Consider the following 24,542-nt stretch of genomic DNA (forward strand, 5'->3'; position numbering starts at 1 on the left):
GGGAGCCAGGAATAAATAGCTCATGCTCACTCTACCCCCATCCTCTGTTCTCCTCTGTATTAGTTTGCTAGCACTGCTGTAACAAAGTACGACAAAGTTGGTGGCTTAAACAACAGAAATGTATTGTGTCACAGTTCTGGAGCCTGGAAGTTCAGGGTGTCATTAGGGTTGGTTCCTTCCAAGAGCTGTGAGGAACAATCTGTTCCGGGTCTCTCCCCTAGCTTCTGGTGGGTTTCCTGGCAATCTTGTTTTCCTTGGCTTCTAGAAGCATCACCCCCAACTCTGTCTTTATCTTCACATGGCATTCTCCTGTGTGTATCTGTGTCTAAGCTTCCCCATTTTATAAGGACACTAGTTTCACTGGATTAGGGCCCACTGAAACAACCTCATCTTAACTAATTATATCTGCAATGATCCCTATTTCCAAATAAGGTTCCACTCTGGAGTATTGGGGCTTAGGAATTCAACATATGAATTGGTGGGGGGTGGGGAGACACATTTTAATCCATAGTATCCTCCCATTTGTGGAACCCAAACAGAAACCAAAGCCCAAGGTAATCCACTGAGGTAAGCCATATAAATCAGCCTCACAGGGTACAGCGCATGGTAGATAGGGACAAAGAGTGGGTCTGAATGGGACAAATGGATGACATCCAGTATACTTGTTTTCCAGAATTCCTTCCACTAGCTATGGTCAAGGCTCCAACTCTATTCCTAGGGACTCAAGACTAAGATTGAGAGCCAAACCACTAAACTTCTCACCTTTACACCCACTCAGCCATCATGTCCTCACCACTTTTACTTCCTAGGGTCCATCTCCTCCATCTCTACTGAGTTATTGCTACAGCCTTCCAACGAATATCTCTGCCTCCAGTATCTCTCCTTAAACCCAACCTGTATGTTACCTCCAGACTGACTTTCCTATTCATCCCACTCCATACCTCTAAATCTTTAGCTTCACTCTTCAGAACCTGATCTCTTCCTCTTCTAGTGTTTCCCTACATTAGGATTAAAAGTGTTAACACAACGCAAAGCACATAGTAAATACTCAGTGTTTATTGAGCTATTTTTATTATCCCAACTGGGCTCTTCTACCCCCTGGATGTCACCAAATTTTATTCCTTCCATACCCTTTGGTTTCCTAGATTCAAGTCCTTCAGGTGGGAGTTCCCCCATCTAATCAGCAACTTGGCCTCTAATTATCCTTCTTTAAAGCCTTGTTCTCCTTCCCTCCAGCCTAAGACTAGTGCAGTACCCCAGCACTAGCAATGGTGGGGAGTGGGACTACCCCTAGGCATCAAGGAGGGAGGGGGGAGGGGAGTGTGGTTACTAGATTGTGAGAGAGTAGCTCTAAGAGAGGGCTGCCTGACAGGAGCAGTGACCTTTGGTAGACTAGAAAGTCTTCTTTCTTTCTTTCCTAGACTGGAAAGCTCCCTGTGTTTTCTATCCCACTTCTTCCTGGGTAAGGTAACCCAGGCACCTTGTTCTCTCGGCTGGCCCTTGCCTGACTTCTTTCACCTTCCTTGGCTCTTTTGCCTTCACCTTCAAATATGCATAGGCCTGTTGGTACTGGTTCCCTCAAGTTCCCATGCTCCGCCCCTTTCTCAATCCCAAATTTCTCACATAAGTACCCCATGCTTGCTGCCTCTACACTGTCCCCACCCCCACCCTTCTTTCTGCCGCCCCTTCCCCAAGCATGCATTCTTCTGATCCAGCTCTCTCCCAGGTCACTGATGACTTATATGTCAGTGGCCAAATCCGGCCTTTTCTGTCATCATTCTTCTTGACCATTTTGCATATATGAAATTCCTCCCCCTTGAAGGTCCATGTCAGTATAATCTCCACTGGCTTCTTTCATTCTTTTATTTTAAAATGTATGAATTCCCCAAGGTTGTCCCCTTATTTACCCTTTCCTTTTTCTCTACAGTTTCCCTTACTCCAGAAGCTTGCTGGCCCTGTCCTGCATTCAGATATGTTTTGTTTGGCCCTTCCCGATACAGAAACTCACTGATTCCACAATGCCCAGCAGATAGAGTTCAAACTCCTTAGCTTAACATTTGAGGCCCTGACCAGCCTGACTCTAGATAGCCTTTTCTCTGGGTTTCAGGGGCTCCCAGTTGCCAACCCCAAGTCGTCTAGGTAATTGAAAATAAACAACAACAACAACAAACAGGAATGCTTCAAAGTCAAAGATAATAATGATAGTAAGTTTGGGCTAAGAGCCCTAGATTTTTCTCTATCATCATCAGAGTTGACCTAAGGTAATGATTGAAAACATGATTTTTCTAGCCTCTCTCTGGGACAGTATAGCATTTGGTTAGGAGTGCAGGGGCTAGCCAGATAGTTTGGCTCCACTATTTATTTTTGGCTATATGCCTTTGGGCACATTTCTAACCTTTTTCTGACCCAGTTTCTTTCTCTATCAAAAGGAGATAGAGTATCTGCCCTATGGGATTAAGGATTAAGCTCAATAATGTGTGTAAACTGTTTAAACACAGTCGTTAGTAGATGGCCAATAAATGGTACCCATTATTATCTTTATTATTGCCGCTTCACCTCTAAGCACATTCACACAATTCATTCAAGTCATTATTAGCGGATTTGACTGAATGGGAGTCAAACCTGGCTTCCCACAAACTGTGTGGTCACAGGCAAATCCCTTCCCTGGGCCTTGGTTTTTCCGTCTGTAAAATAGGGGTATGTTGCCAGAATGGGGAGGATGCACCACGCACAAGTTAGCCTAGTGGATCTTCAAAATTCCTGACACCTCTAAAGCCCCATGGGGGTAAAGCCACAATGTCTTTCAGAAGGCAGTTCAATCCTATCTCCAGACAGGCAAGTCTGAATCCTGATCTTTTTTCTTAACCTTAAGGAATTCATCCCTTTTTCAGCTTCATTTTCCCTGTTTGTAAAACAACAACAACACAGTTTTTTAAAACTAACACACGTGGGGCGCCTGGGTGGCTCAGTCGGTTGAGAGTCTGGCTCAGGTCAAGATTCCAGGGTCTACGGATAGAGCCCCACATCCGGTTCCCTCAGAGAAACCCTGTTTAGGATTCTCTCTCTCCCTCTCCCTCTGCCCCTCCGCCCCCTCTCAAAAAACAAAAACAAACAAACAAACAAACAAACAAAAACCCCACACAGGTTACGTCCTTCCTGGCAGTGTTCCTACAGGCACCAAACTAACTAGGTCTGACCTTCTTTCTGCTCCTAAGCTTCCCAACTCGTTCCCCACCCCTACCCACCTGCCTCCTTTCCCTTCTCTGAAGGGCTCAAGTGCTTTAGGTCACTTCTGCACTTCTGCATCATAAATACGTCCACATGGACGCTTTAACTATGAAGGGCCGAAGAGGGCAAGCTGAAGAATGAATGGAAGCGACTCCGGAATGCAGTGGCAGCTCAGGCCCCGCCCCCAGGCGCGCCCCTCCCCGCCCCTCTCTCTTTCCGACACCAGTTCTCTGGAGACAGGCCTCAACTCTCTCACTCTTCAAATCACGCTCCACGACTGGATTCTCGTGAGACCTGTGACTTGCACCGGAAGACCCGCCTCCTGTCCCGTGAAAGGCCAATGGGTGAAGGCGACGGTTGCGACGGTTGGGTTTTGAAGGAGCCAATGAGTGCTCAGAGCGGAGAGTTTAAGAAGCGGAGGCCGGCACTGCAGAGACCGGTCTGGGATCGGAATCTAGTCGGAGCTGGAGGTAAGGGCCGTGTGGGTCGAGCTGGGTTGGGTATGCAGCCCGTGCTCCGAGACCCGGACGGGCTGGGGCCGGCTTGGTTCTGAGTGTGTGGCCGGCAGTCCCAGGCAGAGCACGGTCGCCTCTTCCTCAGGGCTCCGCGGGCATCCACTCCAAGGACCCCTCCTCCTGCAGACGCTCCCATGGCGCAGTTCGTGTTCGAGAGTGACCTGCACTCGTTGCTGCAGCTGGATGCACCCATCCCCAATGCACCCCCTGCGCGCTGGCAGCGCAAAGCTAAGGAAGCTGTGGGACCGGCCCCCTCACCCATGCGGGCCGCCAACCGATCCCACAGCGCAGGCAGGACCCCAAGCCGAACACCCGGTCAGTGGGGTGCGGCGGGACACGGGGAGGAAGAGGGAACGGCTGAGAGCGGCCTTCAGGCCTCCTCTCTCAGGAGCCTGCTCAGACTCTGGCTTCCCTCTCCCCGGCCCAGGCAAATCTAGCTCCAAGGCACAGACCACTCCCAGCAAACCTGGTGGTGACCGCTATATCCCCCATCGCAGCGCTTCCCAGATGGAAGTGGCCAGTTTCCTCCTAAGCAAGGAGAACCAGCCTGAAAATAGCCAGACGCCCACCAAGAAGGTATGTGGCCCAGAGGGGCTTAAGGCAAGAGTGTACTTTGTGTACTCTGCGTGCTTTGGATCATGCCATCCTGCCTCACCACCACCCTTTGTGCCAGGAACATCAGAAAGCCTGGGCTTTGAATCTGAACGGCTTTGATGTGGAGGAAGCCAAGATCCTTCGGCTCAGTGGAAAACCACAAAATGCCCCAGAGGGTAAGACCTGAAGTTCTTCCTTCTTGGAGGGAGGTGTTGGCCCATTCCCAGGGTTGAGGGGAGATGCCTGTCTGCTCTTCCCACCTAAGACTGAAGGGAGGGGAGGTGCGTCTCTGGCCTTCCTCGCCAGGAGCAGGGGAGGAGTCAGTTTTCCCACTGGAGTCAGTTTTCCCACTGTCAAGACGTATTCGGTTGCCACAGGTTACCAGAACAGACTGAAAGTGCTTTATAGCCAGAAGGCCACGCCTGGCTCCAGCCGGAAGACCTGCCGTTACATTCCTTCCCTACCAGACCGTATCTTGGACGCCCCTGAAATCCGGAATGACTACTGTAAGTGCAGCCTTCCCTTTGCCCATTGGACAGAGGAAGAGGGCCTGGGGACCAGACAAACAAGGAAGCTCATTCTCCTCCCTTTCCCTGCTCTGGCAGACCTGAACCTTGTGGACTGGAGCTCTGGGAATGTACTGGCTGTGGCGTTGGACAACAGTGTGTACTTGTGGAGTGCTAGCTCTGGTGACATCTTGCAGCTGCTGCAAATGGAGCAGCCTGGGGACTATATATCTTCTGTGGCCTGGATAAAAGAGGGCAACTACCTAGCTGTGGGCACCAGCAGTGCCGAGGTGCAGGTGAGACTTATCCCTGTGCTGCAGTTCTGTTGTGCCCAGACAGGAGGCTTGTCCAGCAGGAGGATGTTAATGGCAAGTTGCAATCTCTGATCCTAGCAGCCTTCTCTCTCTAGCTATGGGATGTGCAGCAGCAGAAGCGGCTTCGAAACATGACCAGTCATTCGGCTCGAGTGGGCTCCCTATGCTGGAACAGCTATATCCTGTCCAGGTTAGTGGTTTTAGCTAGTCTGTTGCAAAATCAATGTGCGATTTTTGCCAGCTCTCCCCAGATGTACACCTCTGAATGGAAGCAGCTCAGTCCTGCTGGCAGTGTTTGGCCCTGCCACAGAACCTGATTCCCTTCTTCCCTCCTGCAGTGGCTCACGCTCTGGCCATATCCACCACCATGATGTTCGGGTAGCAGAACACCATGTGGCTACACTGACTGGCCACAGCCAGGAGGTGTGTGGGCTGCGCTGGGCCCCAGATGGACGACATTTGGCCAGTGGTGGCAACGATAACGTGGTCAATGTGTGGCCTAGTGCTCCCGGAGAGGGTGGCTGGGTTCCCCTGCAGACATTCACCCAGCATCAAGGGGCTGTCAAGGTGAGAATGGGGCTAGGTTGGGTCCTCTGCTTACCCTCACCCAGAACCTGGGGACTGTTAAGGGGAGATGGGACAGCAGGGTTAGACGGGATTACCCTGTGACCAGTGTCTAGCTCTAGTACCTGCTGACCCCACCTTTATCCTACCTAGGCTGTAGCCTGGTGTCCCTGGCAGTCCAACGTCCTGGCAACTGGAGGGGGTACCAGTGACCGGCACATTCGCATCTGGAACGTCTGCTCTGGGGCCTGTCTGAGTGCTGTGGATGCCCAATCCCAGGTAGTCTTTTACCTGTTCCAGCCCCTCCCTCCCAGAAGGTGTTCTCACTCTGTGTGGTCTTCCGTGGGCAACCGTGTTCCTTCCAGTGGCTTCCTCAACTCTATGCCCGATGGTTTCCAAAATTCTGACTCCGCTCTCATTCACGATCTCCAGGCCACACTTCTGTCTGTGGCTTAACTCCAACCTCATGTCCTATAGGTGGCACCGTCCTAATATGCCCTAAATTAAATTTGTCACTTCTTATTTCCCTGAAATGTGTTCCTCCTCCTCTTAATTGTTTAAGAGGGATAGAACTTACTCAGAAATCTGGAGAACTTCCTAGAATCTTTCATTATCTTCACTTAGTCACCAAGACACATCATTTTTGCCTCAGGATATCATTCACATGTGTCTCTCCCCTAAGCCTCACTTTTCTTCTCACTGGAGGCCCCCTGCACTGGTCTCACAGCATTCTTTTCTTATCTCCTGCAGTCTGTCCTCTGCACTGGGTCTGGGTGGTCTGTGACTGCTAAAACCCTGCAGTAGCTCCCTATCACCTACAGCAACTTAATCCACATCCATTGGAATGAAATTTGAAGCCCTTGCTGGTGGGTCTCCCACCCACTCCAGGTTCCTCCTCTTCTACCCTCCTCTCCCCCATGCAGCCTTCATTCTAGACTTTGACTCTGGAGCCAGAGTTCAAATTCTGGCTCTGTCACCTTCTAGACTCGCATGTGATCTTAGGCAACTTGCTGAAGTTCCTTCTGCTTGATTCTTTATCTGTAAAATGGATAACAATTTTTTAACTCTGAAAAAACTTTTGTAAGAACTGTGGTTATTCAAGTCTGAGTCTGTGGCACCTGGCAGGGTGCCTAATGCTCGAATGGAGTTAGTTCTGATTTGAGTAGCATCGGCTCTGTTGAGCCCACATGCCATTCTCTCTCCACAGGTGTGCTCCATCCTCTGGTCTCCCCACTACAAGGAGCTCATCTCGGGCCACGGCTTTGCCCAGAACCAGTTGGTTATTTGGAAATACCCAACCATGGCCAAGGTGGCTGAGCTTAAAGGTAGGTTCCAGATAACAGAAGCCAGACACAAAAGGCCACATATCATATGACTGTTGAAATGTCCAGAAGAGGCAAATGCAAAGAAATAAAAACAGACTGATGGTTGCTAGGGGCTATGGGGAGAAGGTGGTGAGGAGTGATGAAAATGTTCTGAAATTACTGTTGTGATGGTTGCACAACTTTGGAAATACTAAAAGCCAATGAATTGCCTACTTTAAAAGGATGAGTTTTATGGTATGTGAATTAAATACCTCAGAGGTGTTAAAAAAAAAAAAAAAAAAGGTAGGTGGCCTTCAATATTGGAGGCTGTAGGTATGTCTACATTCCTATGCTCTACTCTCACTTTTTTCATCCTCATGCCCCAGGTCACACTGCCCGGGTCCTAAGTCTGACCATGAGCCCAGACGGGGCCACGGTGGCATCGGCAGCAGCAGATGAGACCCTGAGGCTGTGGCGCTGCTTTGAGTTGGACCCTGCACGGCGGCGGGAGCGGGAGAAAGCCAGTGCAGCCAAAAGCAGCCTCATTCACCAAGGCATCCGTTGAGGACCAACTCATCACCTCAGTTTTTTGTTTTTGTTTTTTATTTTTCTAATAAAGTCATGTCTCTCTCTCTTCTCCTTGCATGACCTCTGTCCCAGCCTTCCCAGAGCCTCCTCTCTGCTGTCTGTCATCAGAGAGCCAGAACCATCCCTCCTGTTTGCAGATAATAAGGCTAGCACCTCTTTCATTCACACATGTACACACACAGCCTCGGTGGTTTTCTCTGTCACTTTTAATGGAGACATAAGCGAGGGAGCAGCCTCCACAGGCTGTATTCCCAGGCCCCCCACCCACCCTGACCTTTGGCCAAGAAGCTTCTGCTTCAGCGTGGGTAGAGGAGGGATCCTGGGTCCACAGTGACAGATTATTGCTGACCTCTTCAGTGTGAGGAAAAAGGCCACAAGACCCTGGTTGAGGGCCAGTCCTGAGTGCTCCTCTCCCAAGTTTAAGGCAGGGAGGGGGAAATAAGTATCCAGCCCTTTCAAGCCCCCAGCTCCAGAGTGGCAGAGGGCAATGAGGCCACATCCTTGGAGCTGGCCAGGAGAAGTGGGTGAGGAACGGAAGCTGTGGTCCCTGTGTACCAGCTGTGGGGAGGGGAGGACCTGTCCCCTGCTCAGTCCTGACCACATAAGCCCTGGTCACGGGTATAGGTGGGAAGAAAAATGTCAGATGCTGCCGAAGGCACAGTCCTGAGGCACTTAGGTGGGCGCCTAGGTAGGCCATGTTTCTCAGTTGGCCTTGACTTTGGCAGTACCTGGAGCTCCATTTTGCTGAAGTACACGGGGGAGCCGTTTGCCTTTGGTGTAGGAGTGATACCAGAAGTTGGAGAACAGCACGAAGAAGATGGTACCGTACATCCAGATGAGGTGGATAATGACTGGATACTGGTAGTTACAGCTAGGCATGAAGTAGTATTGGGAGATGTGCAGGGAGACCAGGACGAACTGGATCTAGAATGGAGGAAGGCAAGGGTCAGAGGGAACAGTGAGAGGTGGCAGAGAAAGACTGAATGTGGAGTGTGGAGGGATGGGGTCAAAGGTAAGGCAGGTTGGATAAAGGTAGGATCCAGACCAGAAGGTTGGGACAGTTATGGGCCAGGCCCCTCACCAGCTGGATGGCTGTCATGTGCTTTTTCCACCACAGGTAAGGCTGAGCCACAGGGCCAAGGGCAGACAACCCATAGTACAGGTACATGACGACATGCACAGAGGAGTTGATCATGGCGTGGAAAGAGCCCATTCCTCCTGTGAGGGGACAATGAACAAGGTCAGAAGCATTGAGCTGCTGGTCCTCAATGCCTGCCCCTCTTCCCCCGGTGGACTTCACCACTCACCTGGGGCAATTTTTACCCCCCACCACCAGCTCCAAGGAAGCACTGAGTGGTGGAAGACATGGAGAAAGGTCACCTGTCCGTCTTTTTTCCGGAGGATAAAGATCACCTGAGAAGAGTGCGGAAAGGAAAGGGGTTTCTGAGCCAGGGCCTCTCCTTTCTCCCTACAGGTTCTCACCTCTCCTATAACCACTCACCGTGTCCATCAGTTCGATGAACTTGGAGAAGAGGAAGAGCCAGGCCACTCGAACCATCTGCAAGAAGTCAGGCAGCCTTAGGACACCCATGCTACTCCGAAAACTTCCCTAAATTGGGCCAGGAGCCCAAGTCACACCCAAACTCCTATCCCCAGGTTGCTTATAACCTACCCACCCCACACTACGCCTGTCCCTACTTACCCTTAGTGCCTCCGGGCTGTTGGAATAGTCCACAGGATCGCAGCGCCAGGTGTAGGTACTCAGCCAGCCAGACATCAAGAACTAGGAAGGGGTGTGGATTAGACCACCAGAGTTCCACCCTGCCCAATCCCTCTTGCTATCTAGCTGAAGAAATGGATTTCAGCCTCTCTGGAAAGGAGATGCCATGCTCTGGCCACAAGGCCTGCCCCTTATCCTGCCAGCAGGAATTAAAACCTAGACATGCCAGGGGCCCACCTCATAGACAATGTAGAGGGAGAGCGCCACCAGGGAGAAGTTGTAGACAATCATGAAGCCCCGGAGCTGGAAGGGCTTCCGATTGGCCATGATGCGAGGCCCAAGTGAGAGAACGAAGTACACGTAGGTCAGGAGGATGGAGGTCATTAGCAGGGGGGACCCCATCAGAGGGTAGCCCTGGACCCGAGGATCTGTAGAATAAGGGTCAAGGAGTCAGAAAGGGTCACGGGGTCCCAAAGGGTGCCCACCAGGTGTACAGACATGGGGCCAGGTCACAAAGGGTCAACGGGTTCACAGGGACTCTCCATTAGGAGACAGCCCTAGATCCAGGGATCCCAGGACAGGAGAAAAGAAGGGTAGACGGCATCTTACCTGCATACTTCATCATCTCCTGGTACAAGTTCACAACTGCCTCCATCCTGGCTAAGGATTCTGGGGAGGTATGGAGGGTGGGTGTCAGGGCTGACCGTGCCCCCATCCCACCCTTGACCCACAGACAGGAAGCAGACCAGATGAGACAACTCCCGGAACCTCCCTGCATAAAGGACAGAAGACTGACAGGAAGGAATTGCTGGGGATTGGGGGTAGGAAGCCGTCTGGCCAGGGCACCGCTTCCCCGCACATCCCGCCTGCCTGCTGGGAAGGACAGATCCCGCCCTCCGCTCCACACCTCACTCGCCTCCCCTCACTCTCTGCTCCTCCAGAGATTCTCACCCCCAGACCTCTCCTCCCCTCTTTCTCTGCAGGGGAACTCTCCAAGTCCGGTCTCTTTCCGGAGAGTCTTACCTTTCCTCTCCGGAATGACCGCTTCTCCCTTCCCCACCAGTCTCCCACCTCTCCAGCTCTGGTTCTGTCTTCTCCCCAGGGATCCTCCCCTTCAACCGCTCCGGTCCACCTTCGGGATGCTGGTCTCTCGGGACGCCGGTTCCCTCCTGCCCCTTCCTCCTCTCCTCTGCCCTCCCGGGCTCTCACCTCCAGCGTCTCTCGCAACTCCTGGCTCCCCTCCTCTCCGGCACCCCTTCCAGCCCTTCCACTCTGGAGCCTTTGAGACTCAGGAGCCTTTGAGACTCCAGCCCCGGCTCCACCTGTCTGACTAGATCTGGCAGAGGCCCGCCCTCCGCCCGCCCCCGCTGCACTGCGCATGAGGTGGAGGGTGGGGCCAGGCCACAGGTCAGGGCCCGGAGGAGCAGGACCCACCAGGATTGAGAAAGCCAAGTAAAGCATGGGGCTCGCCACCCACCCACCCACCCACCCTGGACAGCCAGATGACCTAAAGCTCTAGCTTAGTTTTGAGTCAGAAACCTCACGGGACCAGCCCAGGGCTCACCTTGGCCCCAAGAGAACTGCTGAAAACCCACACCCAGCATCTTCTCCTAAACTAGCCAGAAAGTCTCAGTTTGTCCTGCTTCAGAATGGGTGCAATCACCCTTCTCTCCCTGGGAGGGGCAGGGAAGCCAGTGGCATGTGAGGAGGTGGGTGAGTGGGGGAGGTCTCAGGAATCTTCCCCTCCTTTAGGGAGGGTCCTAATGAGCTAGGCCCTCTCCCCCTCAGAGCCTGAAGGAATGTCGGGGGAGGGCGCCCTGGGACACAAAAGCTCCGGCCGGTCCCCAGGAGAGCCTGGGATGCCGGGGCGGTCCCTGAGGGACGAGCCTTACCCTAAAACGGCCAGGGCAGCAGATGCTCTGCGAGCTGCCTGCCCGCCAGTCTGCCAGGTTCCCTCTGTCCAGACAACAACGTGAAAAATACAAGTGAAAAATACACCTTCTGACACATCCACTGAGGCTGCACCCCTGCCCCTCCCACACTCACGGGGCACACATCTCACAGATGCTCCCCCAGCCTCCGTGACGACCCCCAGCTGCCCCCACCACCGTCAGGCCCCAAGTCCCCCTGTATGCACAGAGCGCCTCTAGCATGGCTCTCCCCACCACCACCATCGACAGACTGACCACCGCCCGCCCCCCCCTCAGCGCACATATGTACACACGGAGCCCTCACACCTCCTGCTGGTGACAACCACCCTCCTCTTGACACACCACCCAAACAAGCCTCCACGGACTTCGACATGCAGTTCCTGATATACTCAGACCTGCTCCTCACTCCATTCACGCTGGCAACACACCCAGAACACTCTTCGTTGGTCCTGCATCACCATGTGCAAACGGCCCACACGCAGGTTTACGGGTTTACTCACACGTATGTGAGTCACAGATAAATGTGGTCACAGACATAAACTCGGACACTCCACTTTGAGGTGAATGAACATAAAACCACCCACACCGCACGCAGACACACACCTGCCTTGGGTCATACATACAGGTCTCTTTTCATGGATGACCTTCGTCATTCATTCATTCACAACCAGATTTTGTTGGTCCGCTGCCTCTCCTGTGGTAGGGCCTACCTGGCATAGGCCTGCACTCAGACACACAGTTCCTCCCTGACCCATGTGAGTTTGCCAGCTGGTTATCTCTCCCGCTCTCTCTCAGCCACCACTCAAGTTCACCTCCCACAAACACTCATGCGCCCTGAAGGTCAGGAGTGGCTCTAGGCTCCGGAGAGGACCTCTCCCCAAGCTTGAGAAGCACTGGGTGTGTCTCCGGTAGGGGAACTCGGTTGGGTGCTTCCTTCCTTTAAGATGGATGGAAGGGAAAAGGAGACAGGCAAAGGAAGGGGGAGGGGAAGGGAGAAGAGAGGAGCAGGGAGCCAAGGAGAGGGAGGGTAAGAGGCACAGAGGGACGAGACCCAGAGGTGGTGGAAGAAGGCCTAGGTTTGAGCAAATGGGAGTCGGGATCGGAGGGAGCCTGCCGGCCAGGGCCGGCCCCAGAGAGCTGGGACCTCCCACCCACGGTCCGGGAACAGCCTCGCCCACAGGCTGGGCAGGGCAGGGCAGGGCAGGGCCAGCTAGGCAGGGTGCCCGGGCACGTGGGCAGCCCGCCCGTGGAAGGTCCAGACTCACCAGTGGGGGGCCAGGCGGGCAGGAGTGGAGGGCTTGGAAGGAGCAGGGCCAGAGAGAAGTCCCCAGGGCCAGCCTGCCTGCCACTTCCTCATCTGCTGGGCCGACTTTCTGTCACCAGAGGGGGACAGGGCGGGCCGGGCGGGGGGCGCCTGCTGATTGGCCCCGACTGGGCTCGGCCCGAGGGGCGGGCGCAGGGGCGGGCCGCCAGATTCCGGGGCAGGAAGCACGCCCAGCCCGGACTCCCCACCCCTTCCCTCGGCATCTTGCCGCTCGCCTCCATCAGGTCGCCCTGGGCCGGCCCTGGCCCGCCAGAGGTGCACCTTGCTTCTTCCCGACCCTCAGTCTTATTCTGGGCCCTCTGGTGACTGCCCACCCACGTGACCAACACATCCTCTGTTTGTGGCAGGCCCACCCAGCTTAGGACCCTGAGGAAAGTTCCAGGACTAAGCAGACCTCTCCCCCTGAGCTTTCACTCCAGAGGGTGATGGGAGGGTTGGACCGAGGCAGTGTGTGTTCTATGGGCTGACCTGCGGTGGCAGGGAGGTCTCAGCCAGGGGGAGCAACTGTGTAAGGAAGCCTTCCCTGGGAGCCCATAAACTTGGATGAACCCTAGCATTAGGGACTGCTAGGAGGATTTGGCTATGGGAGAATACAAATGCCCCGAGGTGGGAACAGTGAATCACTAGCTAAACTGGCCTTGAGGGTAGTGAAAAGGGGGGGGGGGGGCCGAAAGGAAGTGAAGCCAGCTGTGGCTGAAATGCCGTAGGGCCTGAAGGCCAACCAGGGCACTTTGGTTCTATTCTGGAAGTAGAGGAGAAACAGCGAAGCTTTCTGAGGAGGCTGCAATGAGGCTTGTATTATCAGATATTTATTGATATTTATCTCACACCTACCGTGTGTGAGACTGTGGTAAATACCGGGGACACATCAATGAACCAGGCAGATGCTGTCCCTGCATGGGGTTTGGGTTTGCCTCTAGCTGAGTCATTTCACTCTGGCAGCCAGGGTGATGAGGCTATTGAGGCAGCCCAGGTGAGAGAAGACAGCCTGATGTAAGAAGGTTTGGAAACTGATGGGATAGGAGAGGCAGACACTGGAGATGTCCCAAGACAGGTGCACTCTCTATATATACTTAGCTGTCCATCCGCCTTCCTGCACTCTCCCCTCCTAGCTCCACACACTAACCTACTAGACTGAACTGGGATAAGGGCTAAGTTTTAGCAAAATGAAACCTATATCTCTGGCAGCTCCTGGAGCAGTCCTTTGCATATAGTGACCCAATAACTACTTGTCAGATTGGATGGTGTAAATGTGGACAGAAAGGGAATTCAGAAGAAACAATGGTTTGGAAGAAACAGTAGTGCATAAATGGTGGAACGTATCTGTGCGAAAGTTTAGTCTTAGAGGTAAGAGGTCAGAGCCAAAGAATAGCTATGATCCAGCCCATTAGTAACTGCCCTGGAAAGGAAATAGCAGAAGGACTCAAAAGGCTCAAATTTCTTAGTGTTGTTACATTAAGGCCTCCCTGATCTGGCCCCGTCTCCCACTCTACCTGTGTCCTGTGCATATCCTGTGCTTTACCTTCCCCAAGGATGTCAACATCTGTCACACACGCGCACTTCTCCAGGCCTGGCCCCTGGCTCAATACAAGGTATAAACAGCTCTCCCAAGGTAGTAAATCACTCCACCTCTCGTTGAAAGCCTAATATGTTCCAGGTATATTCTAGTGGCTTTGGGGTCACACCTGACTCCACAGGCCCAAGTTTAAACCTTCCAGGGAGTACATGCGTAACCTTCTGCGAGTTGCCGAACCTCTATGAAATGGGAGCCACAGTGCCTACCTTGCTATGGCGAAGATTAAAGGAGTGAGGTCACGTTAAGCGCTTAGCACTGTTTCTGTTCTCACTGGTTCATAGATAGGGTGGGGAGCAACTAGCACATCAAGAATACACCAATATAGGGGCACCTGAGTGGCTCAGGTGGTTAAGCGTCCAACTCTTGATCCTGGCTCAGGTTATTATCTCACGGTTCGTAAGTTTGAGCCCCGTGTCAGGCTCATGCTTGGGATTCTGTCTCTCCTTCTCCTTATCCCTCACCTGCTTGTGCTCTCCCTCTCTCTCAAAATAAATAAATAAACTTAGAAGGAGAAAAGAAGAAGAAGAGGAAGGAGGAGGAGGAGGAGGAGGAGGGGAGCCTGCGTAGCTTAGTCAGCTAAGTGTCAGACTTTGGCTCAGGTCATGATCTCACGGTTTGTGAGTTTGAGCCCCACATTGGGCTCTCTGCTGTCAGCATGGAGCCCGCTTCAGATCCTCTGTCCCCCTCTCTCTCTCTGCACCTCCCCTGCTCACACTCTCTCAAAAATAAAATAACAAAAGCATTAAAAATGAATACGCCAATATTAATAACCAATATGTCAATATCGTATGCATATTCATGAGCATTTGTGTAACCAGTATTTCCTACATGCGTACCGTGTGCACACACCATTCTGAGAGCACTACTGGAGGGGTTTTGGATTCGGCGTCCGTCTAGAGGCGAATTAGAAACAAACAAAGCAGATTATCAGGGATGATGTAACAGTCCCAGAGGTCAAACATAGTAGAGACACTTGTAGAGACTACAACTATCATTTATTCACCCGTGGTACATGTCCACAGCAAGCCCCCAGTCAATGTTGACAGATTAAGTGAATGAACACGCACCAAGGCTCATTTCGCACAGTTCCTGTCCCGGTCCTAGGAGAAAGCATCTTCCAATATCTGAGAGAGATCATCTAGCCCCAAGTCCTACCAAATGGCATCTGCGTGGCCCTGGGTTTCCTGCAAAATATTCGCGGTCTAGAGGAGAAGACAGATGTCTGAGTAACCAATTATAGTGGCATGTGGTGAGTGTTCCCACAGAGATAAACCCAGAGAGTTACGAGAGCACGAGGAGGGGCACCTCACCCCAGGGTGGGGGTGAGTTGTTGAAGGCTTCACAGAAATGGCACCAAAGCTGAGCCTTAAAGGACACGTTCTAAAGCAAGGAAATGCATTGCCGGCAGAGGGAAGCAAGTATGTGAAGGCATAGAAGCAGGAGATGTGGTGGGTTTGGGGAGCTCTAATAGTCTGATGTGGCTCAAGCTCAGAGGACATAGAGGTATGGGCAGGAATTGGTTTATAAAAAGCCCTGTATGCCAGGGTAAGAAGTTTGGATTTGTGTTATTCAGCCCTGGCTGCACACTGTCTATCACCTGGGGAGCTTTTAAAATATCAACGTCTGGCTCTCACCTTCTAATGGCTGTTTTTAATGGGAAGCGGCTTGAGCACGTTTACGTGCTATATGGAGAAAGATCCAGCATCCACATGGAGGGATTAGCATTTGGCTAAAGGGAACACCTCACAGATGGCCACGTCAGGGGACTCTCAGGGGACTGGGAGAGAAGGAGGCTGTTTGGGGCCTGCAGAGAAGCTGGGTGGAAGGTTACCAGCATGAGGGGCAGGCTGATGAACTGGAGAAACTGAAGGGGTCCGGGAACTCAGTCTTGATAAGGATGAAGGCCAGGTGGTGAGGAAGGGGTGTGGGGGGAAGAATGCCCAGTAGAGCTGTCTAACAACTCCCCCTCCTTCATGCGGCCTTCCTAATTGGAAGTAAGGTGACTTCCCCCAGGGTCCCACCCGACCTGACTCACTCCTCACTCACTACTCTCTCAGGGGCCCTTCTCCATCCTCATTCCCCAGAAGATAAACCACTGATGTACTTTCTGCAAGGGTTCAATCTGAAACCACCCTCCGTGTGGATGCTAACAACTCAGTTCCCTTGATTATCTGAGGCTTTACATGTTCCAACAGAAAAATGCAAAGGAAGCGGGGTCAAAGAAGCAGGAACAACAATGAGGAACAAATGGGAAAAGGCGTGCCTGTGCGTGCACGCGTGTGTGTGGCGGGGGGGGGGGGGCGGGCAGGTGGAGCAGTGGAGGGGGACAGAGCATGGAGACACAGGGAGTCGTGGGTTAAAGACAATAGGAGCTGAGGGTCGGGGCGCCTGGGTGGCTCAGTCGGTTAAGCGTCCGACTTCAGCTCAGGTCACGATCTCGCGGTCCGTGAGTTCGAACCCCGCGTCAGGCTCTGGGCTGATGGCTCAGAGCCTGGAGCCTGCTTCCGATTCTGTGTCTCCCTCTCTCTCTGCCCCTCCCCCATTCATGCTCTGTCTCTCTCTGTCCCAAAAATAAATAAACGTTAAAAAAAATTTTTTTTTTAAATAAAAAAATAAATAAATAAATAAAGTAAGGTGAGTGAGCAGGGAGAGAAGACAGAGCAGAGAGAGACCCAGAATTGACAGTAAGATGGTTGTGTGGGATAACTCAGGTGGAGCAGGGTGGAGGAATTGAATGCCTTTGGGGACACGTGGATTGTGAGGGAGGGTTGCACACTGCACAATCTTAAATACAGTTCTGTAAGTTTAGAAGAACAGGTGGGGCTCGAGGCAAAAAAAAGAAAAAAAACATCCAAAGATTCTCTGAAATCACACAAAGTGGACTGTGGGAGCTCAGACACTTCCCCCACCCCCTTGTTTTCATTTCCTTTAGGGAATCCCTGCCCCACTCCATTGGCCTGGGAATCGTGGTTCTTCCCACTTCCCCCAATCCAAACTCCTCATGGCACAGAATCCCAGCAAGAATAATCAGAGTTCCTGGGTGAGATGAGCCCCTACTGTTGTCAAGTGGAAAAACACAGAGACAGAGAGCCTCGGACATCGGACATCCATTGGACTTCGGACCCTTGAGCCCACCTACAGCCAGTCACCTTTCAACTTCCCATCCACATAACCCAAACACAATTGGGACCCCCTTCCTTTGTTTTTGGTTAGGCTAGTTTAATTTTAATGTGCTGTAACCAAAGCAGTCTAACAGGCCATGATGCAATAAAAATGAAATTCCTCAGGAGAGAGTAAGGGAAGAGAATAGGAGTTTGCATTTGAATGCTGACTCTATACCCAAATGGCCTTTTATGCCCTTTTAAGAAGTTTGGACCTTACCCTGTAGAAAAGCAAGAGCTACTTAAAGTTTTAACTTTAATTTTCAATATGTTCAGTTGCAGGTACGCTTTTGAGGTCTGTGCTATAATCCCATCTTACAGAGGTGGAAACTGAGGTTCTTGGAAGTGAAGTAACTTGCCTAAGGTCACACAACACATGTGTCCAGGTCAGGAGGTGGTAGACGACAGGAGGAGGGGACACTGGAAGGATGAGTTATTCACTACATGAACAAGGGGGCCTGGAGCAGGAAAAAGAGAGGGCAGACAGTCCAAGGAGAGGGTAGGGCATGTGCAAGCTGTGGAGGTATGAGACAGCACCTGACTCCCAGGTCAAGGCCCAGCTGAAGCACTTCCAGCGTATCGGCAAGAACAGTGGAGTTGCCGTGACAAAACAAGGCCTGTGGATCTGGTGGGAGTGTGAAGAGAAGCAAGCAGGAGCTCAGGACTGCGATTCCCCGGGGGGGGGGGGGGGGGATGGCGGGGGGAAGACAACAGCAGCCCAGGAAGACCTGAGCACAGACCTAGTTAAGCGTGGACAGATGACGAGGGAACTCATCACACCTGCACAGAGACATCTAGGAGAGAAGTAGGGCCCCCGGTAGGGTCAGAATGTAGGCAGACTGTGGACTGAGTCTTCAGCTGGTTTGGACAGGGAAGAGATTCAGTTTAGAAGGGAGGACACAGAACATTTCAGGTGAGGGAGCTTGTCATTTGGTCTCAAATCAAAATCAAAGTATACAGTGGGAGAGTATAGGTGTCAAATAAGGGGGAGAAAGAAAATTCACTAAAGTAAATTCAAAAATGACTTATCACACCAGGTAAACCAATGTAAAAATGTTCCAGGGACTGCTCTGCACGAGCTGAGACATGGTGGGAGATCAGATGTGCACAGAGGATCTCTCAGGAGGCGGAGCTCCTGGTGGCAGGCATGGTGTGAGCACAGACAAGGTGCAGAGGAGGGAGAAGTTATGTCCTCACCAAAGGGACTCATGAATCACTGGTTCAAGCAGCAATTCTGGACATTAGAGTTCTAGACACTACCCTGAGGATAGTGGATATTTATTGAGCTTCTATTGTCAGGCACCGTTCTGAGCACTTTGTACGTATTCATCTATTTAAACTTCACAGCAAATCTACAATATAGCCACTAATATTATCATCCCCAGGAATAAGGAAGTTGAGGCAGAGAGAGGTAAATTAACTTGTCCAAATTCAAACAGCTAGTAAGTGGCACAGCTAGGATTAGAATCCAGGCAGTCTAAACCTGTTCTTTTTTTTTTTTTTTTAATGTTTATTTATCTATTTTGAGAAAGAGAGTGCAAGTAGGGGAGGGGCAGACAGAGGGGGAGAGAGAATCCCGAGCCACTTCCATGCCATTGGTGCACGAGTCTGACACAGGCCCAATCCCATGAACGAGATCATGACCTGAGCCAAAATCAAGAGTGAGACACAACCAACTGAGCCACCGAGGCCCCCCTGAACCTGCTCTTTTAACCAAAATGCTACATTATACTCTCTCTCCAAAGTCAACCAAATCATCATACCACTGATAATAGCAGCGGCTACCATTTATAGCGTTTATGATGGGTCAGATGCTATAGTGTGCCAGACACATACATTTCATGCCAAAGCTCACACAGCTAGCTATCAGGTAGAAGAACTGGAATTCAAATGCTGACAGTTCAGTCTGCTTGAACTTGGGGGACAATAAAGAGCATAAAAGAGAAGGTAACTGACCTTACTTAGTTGGCGTGGTGCTGAGTTGTGCACACAGTGGGTTGTCAGGAGGCTTCACAGAGGAATGGCTCACTGGCTGAGTTTTGAAAGATGATTGGGTATTCATCAGACAGAATGATGGGGGCAAAGTGTTACTTGCAGAGGGATCAGTGGGAATAAAGGAATGGAGGCCAGAAAGAGTTTGTCACTTTCAGGAAATCTCCAGCAGTTTGTACGGCTTGGAAATAGGGTGGATGGCAGGACAATATGGAAAATAAGTCAGGAGAAGCAGTCAGGGGGCTAGATCACATAGAATCTTACTTGCCTTTCCAGGAAATGTGAGCTGTTTTTTCAAACCTTTCCAATGAAGTAAATGTAATGACAGAAAGAAAGAAAGAAAGAAAGAAAGAAAGAAAGAAAGAAAGAAAGAAAGAATCCTAGGAAATCTGGTAGCTTACTCTGAATCCCTTCAGAGTAGGACTTCCTTGAAGTATATTTTTTCTTCATAATGCATACATGATAGTTTTGTGTTGTCTGTTTAAATTACTCCTAGGAAAAGGAGTGTACCAGGATGATTTGATCCTGGTACTTTGTGCCTTGGCCACACTGCCCCACCAACTTGCCAGCTATGTGGACTCCAGCTTAAGAAACACAAGGAGGGAACTATCAAAAGAATTTTCATCAGGGGCGCCTGGGTGGCTCAGTCGGTTGAGTGTCCAACTTCAGCTTAGGTCATGATCTCACAACTCGTGAGTTCAAGCCCCACGTCAGGCTCTGGTGCTGACAGCTCAGAGCCTGGAGCCTGCTTCAGATTCTGTGTCTCCCTCTATCTCTGCCCCTAACCCACTCGCATTCTGTCTCTGTCTCTCTCAAAAATAAATAAACATTTAAAAAAATTTAAAAAAAAAGAATTTTCATCAAAGGGAGCAATGTGATCCGATCCACAGTTTACCCGGGAGCCAACGCAACCAGGCATATGCGTTGGAGTGGGAGACAGGGAGTCTGAAAAACTCTTTTGGGGAAAGAGGCCTAAGTTGCAGGGCGGGATGAACAGATATTGGGGAGCCAGAATGGACAGAATTTGGTAACTGACTGGGTCACGGGGGGACCAGGGACAACAGAGAGAATGAAAGGTTTAGGATGGCTTCCACAGACTTGGCTTAGGTCACACCCAGGAAATGAAAAAAAAAAAAAAAAAAAAACCAGGTTCAGAGGGAAGGATGGCTGGACTTAAACGTGTGGTATCTGAGGTACCTATGGATCCTGGGGCAGAGAGCTCTGAGCTGAAAATAAAACTTAATTTGAGTTACATACAGAAAACGTAGTGGTCACAGAGACAGCAGGCAGAAGGACAGAAGGCCAAAAGCTGCAGAGAAGGAATGGTTAGTGAGGTAGGCGCCAAGTGGGGAGAAAGATGAAAAGGTAATGGTCAGCACTGTCAAACACCATGGAGATGACGTAAGATGAGCATTGAAAATAATTCTGGATTTAGCCATGAGGTCAACAGTGATGTCTGAAGAGGAGTTCCAGAGGAGTGGTAGAAGGAATGGGAGGGGTGGAGGAAGAGGCAGTGATTGGAGCCCTGTATATCAAGAGCCTGGCTGTGAGTCAGTGAGTAGACAGGTGAGGTCAAGGAGTAACATGGAAAAGACACAGGACACTAATGGGGGCCATGAAAATGGGAGCAGCCCAAAGAAAGTAGTAAAAAACAAACAAAAAAAACCACAGGTAGCGCACGTGCAGGGGCGTGGGCAAGAGAAGACCTCAGACAGGAGATTCAGGTGAGAACAAGGGAAGGTGGTAGAGCGGCAGAGGGCAGGCAGGGAGGGGAGCAGCCCAGACTCTGATCAGGTTCTGATTCAGTAGAACAGGCTATCATCCCATGGAAAATGTCAGTCACTGCTTTCACTGGAAGAGTCTCTCTGGTACACAGATTTTGCCCAGGGGATAGAGAGGGATGCTGGACAGTGGGAAGGTAAATTCTGACATACATCCATGTGTCTCTGGGGTAACTTACCACCTCTTTGATGAATTTTCACTAGAGAACCAGTGCAAGCTAGAAAACAATTGAGGGAAGTGGTCTAGAGGGAGGTTGGTAATGTTAACTTGCAGGTGATGGAGAGGGAGCTTCAGGAATAGTTTGTAGGGGGTTGAAGGATTCAGGGGCTGAGCTAGGAAAATTTCAGTTTATCTTATATAACATAGGCAATGTGGAAAACAATCAAAATGCATGGGGACAGGACAGGTAGGCTTGGGAATCATGGCCAGAGACTTTAAAGCTAGGAAGGATATCTGGGATCAGCCAGGTGAGAAAACGGAGATGCAGGGAAGTCAGGTACCTTGTCCATAATGCACTTGGGGAAGCTGCCATGTCCAAATGGTAGGTGGCACTTGAGAGCTTGTGATCTCATGTAGAGACCATTATAGAGATCTAGCTCTGCCTCAGTGACTCACAGGAGTTCAAGAACAAGAGAGAGAGAAGTTAAAGGGGAAAAGAGAGGCAGAGAAAAAGAATGTCCTGTGGGACACATACACACATTGAAGGGATGGGCGCCATGGCCCCCATCAGATGGGCTGGAGAGGGTACCTTCTGTTTCAACTAGAAAGCCCCACGTGAAGAGCAGCAAATTCTTTCCGAGTGTTCCCCGTGTTTGAGGCCATCAAGCCAGAGCGACATCAAGCCTCCATGGGTTGGCATGATGAACTCTCAGGAGTGATCCGAAAAGGGACCGCAGTCTCTGGCCCATTGTTAAACTTCAATAGGCTATCCTCCCAAATTTGGAACAGATGGAAGAAAATGTACATCCCTTAATCATTTCTCTGGATAGTAATCAGGATTTGACCCAGGGTGGGCGTTTGGAAGGATTCAGCCTCCGTCCTGCCCGGTGCTGGGATCAGCTCACACGGCTCCTGTGTCCACAGGGCACAGAGAATACATTGTCCCTAAGGGGGATTATTCTGTACAAGAAGCTCAGACAAAGGGAGAGGTTGTTCCCAGCTGCCTGGGGGAGGTGAGAATGGAGTGGGAAAAGGGCCCAGCCTTGCACTAGGGCATTCCTGCAGAGTTCAGCTTCGTGCCTGACAGCGGCACAGGAGGTATGCAATACAGCCCTTCCAGTTCAGTCCTAAAGCCAGAATCTCTTACAGAGCTGGAAGGAGCTGTTTCACAAGAAGGTACAAGGTCAGGTAAAGTTGGCTAGGTAGGGCAGCAATAGACATCGTAAGAGAAAGAGAATAGGGTGACTGGAGCAATGAGTAAACAGGAGGATCCACAATGACAGAATGCCAGCCACAGGGCAAACCTGGAGAGGAAGCAGTCCTAGACAATGGTTGTCATGTCAGCGTGGATTAAGTAAGCTTCTGCCTTAAGCAGGGTGAACTCTGTGCTGCAGTAAGATCTCATGGTTTCACAGTAGCTTCTTTCTCCATCCTAGGCATAAACCTGGGGTACAATGACCTAATCTCGTTCTCCAGGGGCCCCAAGAGTAGGAGAAAACAGTCCCCAGGCAAAACAGAGCAGCCAGAAACAGGAACACCATCAAAGTGGAGCAAGAGAGCCATCTTTTACGAATCCTACATCTGAACAAGTAAGCAGGTCCTGTCCTCTTCTTCAAAGGGAATTCCATATATATCCCCTCCTGAGGGAATGAGTGTGTGAGCGGAGGGAGATACCATCCACTGAGGCGCTTACTGGGCTGTCCGAATCCTGAAGCTGGCGATGCTACGTAGGTGTGTGTACTCCAGAGGATCTGGGAGTGGGAGGGAGTTGCAAATGAGAACATGTGCTTCCAGAGTACAGAATATAGAGATGTGAGTGCCTTCGGAGTAAAGAATGTGTGCTTCAGGTCACCAGATGTAGGTGAGGTCCTGCATGTGTTCCCGTTGGGGCAGGAGGATATTTCCACTCTGGGAGGACAAAGAACCCATTTCAAATGTTGAAAATGAAGGTGGGATTACCTGGGACAACAAAGAAACTTTGGGTTGGTACCTCTCAACAGGAGGGAATCTTCTGGTGGAATTAAGGACAGCAGTCACCAAAAGATGATCCAGGGCTTGTGGAGAAGTACAACTTGAACTCCACTCAACATGATAGTTAGCTCTGAGACTTCCAGCAGGAAGGGAAAAGGTAAGATCAGGAACACCCGAGCGGGCTGACAGAGCAATAAGGCAGTACTGTTGAAATGGAGGAAAGGTCCGGCATTGCCTTAGAGCTGGTAACAGGACTCCCCGAGCTATTGTGTGCTACGATTAGTGCGCTTTATGGGTACCATTTCTTGTCTTGATGGTACAGGAATGGATGTGACATCAGGGACCACTTTTCCAGTACTTTGCTGCCACAGCCTGGCAGAACTCTGCCCGGCACCAAACAAATGCCAGAGTACTGGTGTGCGACAGAAGAGAACAGAAAAAAGGCAGCTGGAAGGTATGAACAGGCTCTCCTCAAACCTCTTGGGACTTTTAGATCAAAGATAATCTGAGCTAAGGAAACGTTTGAGAGAGAACAAATTAGAATTGCCTTGCATCAACTTTGAAAGTCTCGGACATATAGTCTCTGACCTCGCTATAGCTCTCTTAAAAATCGCGATTGGCTAACACTGACACAATGGCCATCAACTTAAATAACTTTATTCAGGGGCACCTGGGTTGCTTAGTTGGTTAAGTGGCCGACTTCAGCTCAGGTCATGATCTCAGTTCGTGGGTTCGAGCCCTGCATTGGGTTCTGTGCTGACAGCTCAGAGCCTGGAGCCTGCTTTGGATTCTGTGTCTCCCTCTCTCTCTGCCCCTCCCCTGCTCACATTCTGTCTCTCAAATATGAAGAACGTTAAAAAAGAAAATTTTAATAATTTTATTCAGAGAAACCCTTTGGTGTTCTGCTGACTCAACACCTGCCCCTGCCTGCAAAGGAGCCCCCTTAGGCTACAGACCTGACTCACTCTGCTCTTCAGCGTTATAAAAGCAGGCGAAGGTACTGGTGGCTGTTCCCACCCACCAGCAGTCTGGCTCAGGTTTGATCACAGTTTCAGTGGACTGGAGGAAAGCCATCCTGGCTGGAGTCCAGGAATTAGGTACTATGATGAGGATAACTAACCCCTGATGAACCATGGTGTGAAGTGTAATTCCCCCCCCCCCTCCAAAGTAAGAAAATCTTTCATGTGTACGGAGTGGGGTAAAGGACAGGGGACTTTGTAACTAGCTCCCAGGGAACAGCTGAACTGGCTTCTTAGAGGAGAGGAGGAGAGCAGGCCCAAGCTTCACCAGAGCTGCAGCTGGACCGTCAGACC

The 24,542-nt window shown here is 51.0% G+C and overlaps 2 protein-coding genes across 7 annotated transcripts; one reads left to right on the forward strand and one right to left on the reverse strand.

Annotated features, from left to right (window-relative positions):
- Nucleotides 1-3,061: 3,061 nt before the first annotated feature.
- CDC20 (cell division cycle 20) lies at nucleotides 3,062-7,670 on the forward strand. Of its 2 annotated transcripts, none has more exons than XM_030327701.1 (11): nucleotides 3,062-3,698; nucleotides 3,870-4,058; nucleotides 4,171-4,319; nucleotides 4,417-4,513; nucleotides 4,715-4,843; nucleotides 4,943-5,139; nucleotides 5,253-5,347; nucleotides 5,496-5,724; nucleotides 5,875-6,000; nucleotides 6,929-7,046; nucleotides 7,412-7,670. In XM_030327701.1, the coding sequence occupies exons 1-11, from the start codon at nucleotides 3,569-3,571 to the stop codon at nucleotides 7,588-7,590; spliced, it is 1,638 nt and encodes a 545-aa protein (XP_030183561.1). In that variant the 5' UTR covers nucleotides 3,062-3,568; the 3' UTR covers nucleotides 7,591-7,670. The 2 variants fall into 2 exon arrangements, with proteins under 2 accessions (XP_030183561.1, XP_030183562.1); XM_030327702.1 differs by having other exon boundaries at nucleotides 3,608-3,698; nucleotides 3,829-4,058.
- Nucleotides 7,671-7,801: 131 nt separating this feature from the next.
- On the reverse strand, nucleotides 7,802-23,928 carry ELOVL1 (ELOVL fatty acid elongase 1). 5 transcript variants are annotated; one of them, XM_030327705.1, is made up of 10 exons: nucleotides 21,600-23,928; nucleotides 15,232-15,366; nucleotides 15,001-15,057; nucleotides 9,943-10,002; nucleotides 9,571-9,761; nucleotides 9,316-9,396; nucleotides 9,115-9,171; nucleotides 8,921-9,026; nucleotides 8,695-8,831; nucleotides 7,802-8,537 (listed from the first exon to the last, which is right to left on the reverse strand). In XM_030327705.1, exons 2-10 carry the CDS (start codon nucleotides 15,239-15,241, stop codon nucleotides 8,316-8,318), a joined length of 921 nt encoding a protein of 306 aa, XP_030183565.1. In that variant the 5' UTR covers nucleotides 15,242-15,366; nucleotides 21,600-23,928; the 3' UTR covers nucleotides 7,802-8,315. The 5 variants fall into 5 exon arrangements, with proteins under 5 accessions (XP_030183565.1, XP_030183567.1, XP_030183566.1 ...); XM_030327707.1 differs by lacking the exons at nucleotides 15,001-15,057; nucleotides 15,232-15,366; nucleotides 21,600-23,928 and adding exons at nucleotides 11,226-11,289; nucleotides 12,530-14,538; XM_030327706.1 differs by lacking the exons at nucleotides 15,001-15,057; nucleotides 15,232-15,366; nucleotides 21,600-23,928 and adding an exon at nucleotides 12,530-14,538.
- Between the last annotated feature and the right edge of the window lie 614 nt (nucleotides 23,929-24,542).

This window comes from Lynx canadensis, chromosome C1, assembly GCF_007474595.2.
Source record: "Lynx canadensis isolate LIC74 chromosome C1, mLynCan4.pri.v2, whole genome shotgun sequence".
Lineage (NCBI taxonomy): Eukaryota > Metazoa > Chordata > Mammalia > Carnivora > Felidae > Lynx > Lynx canadensis.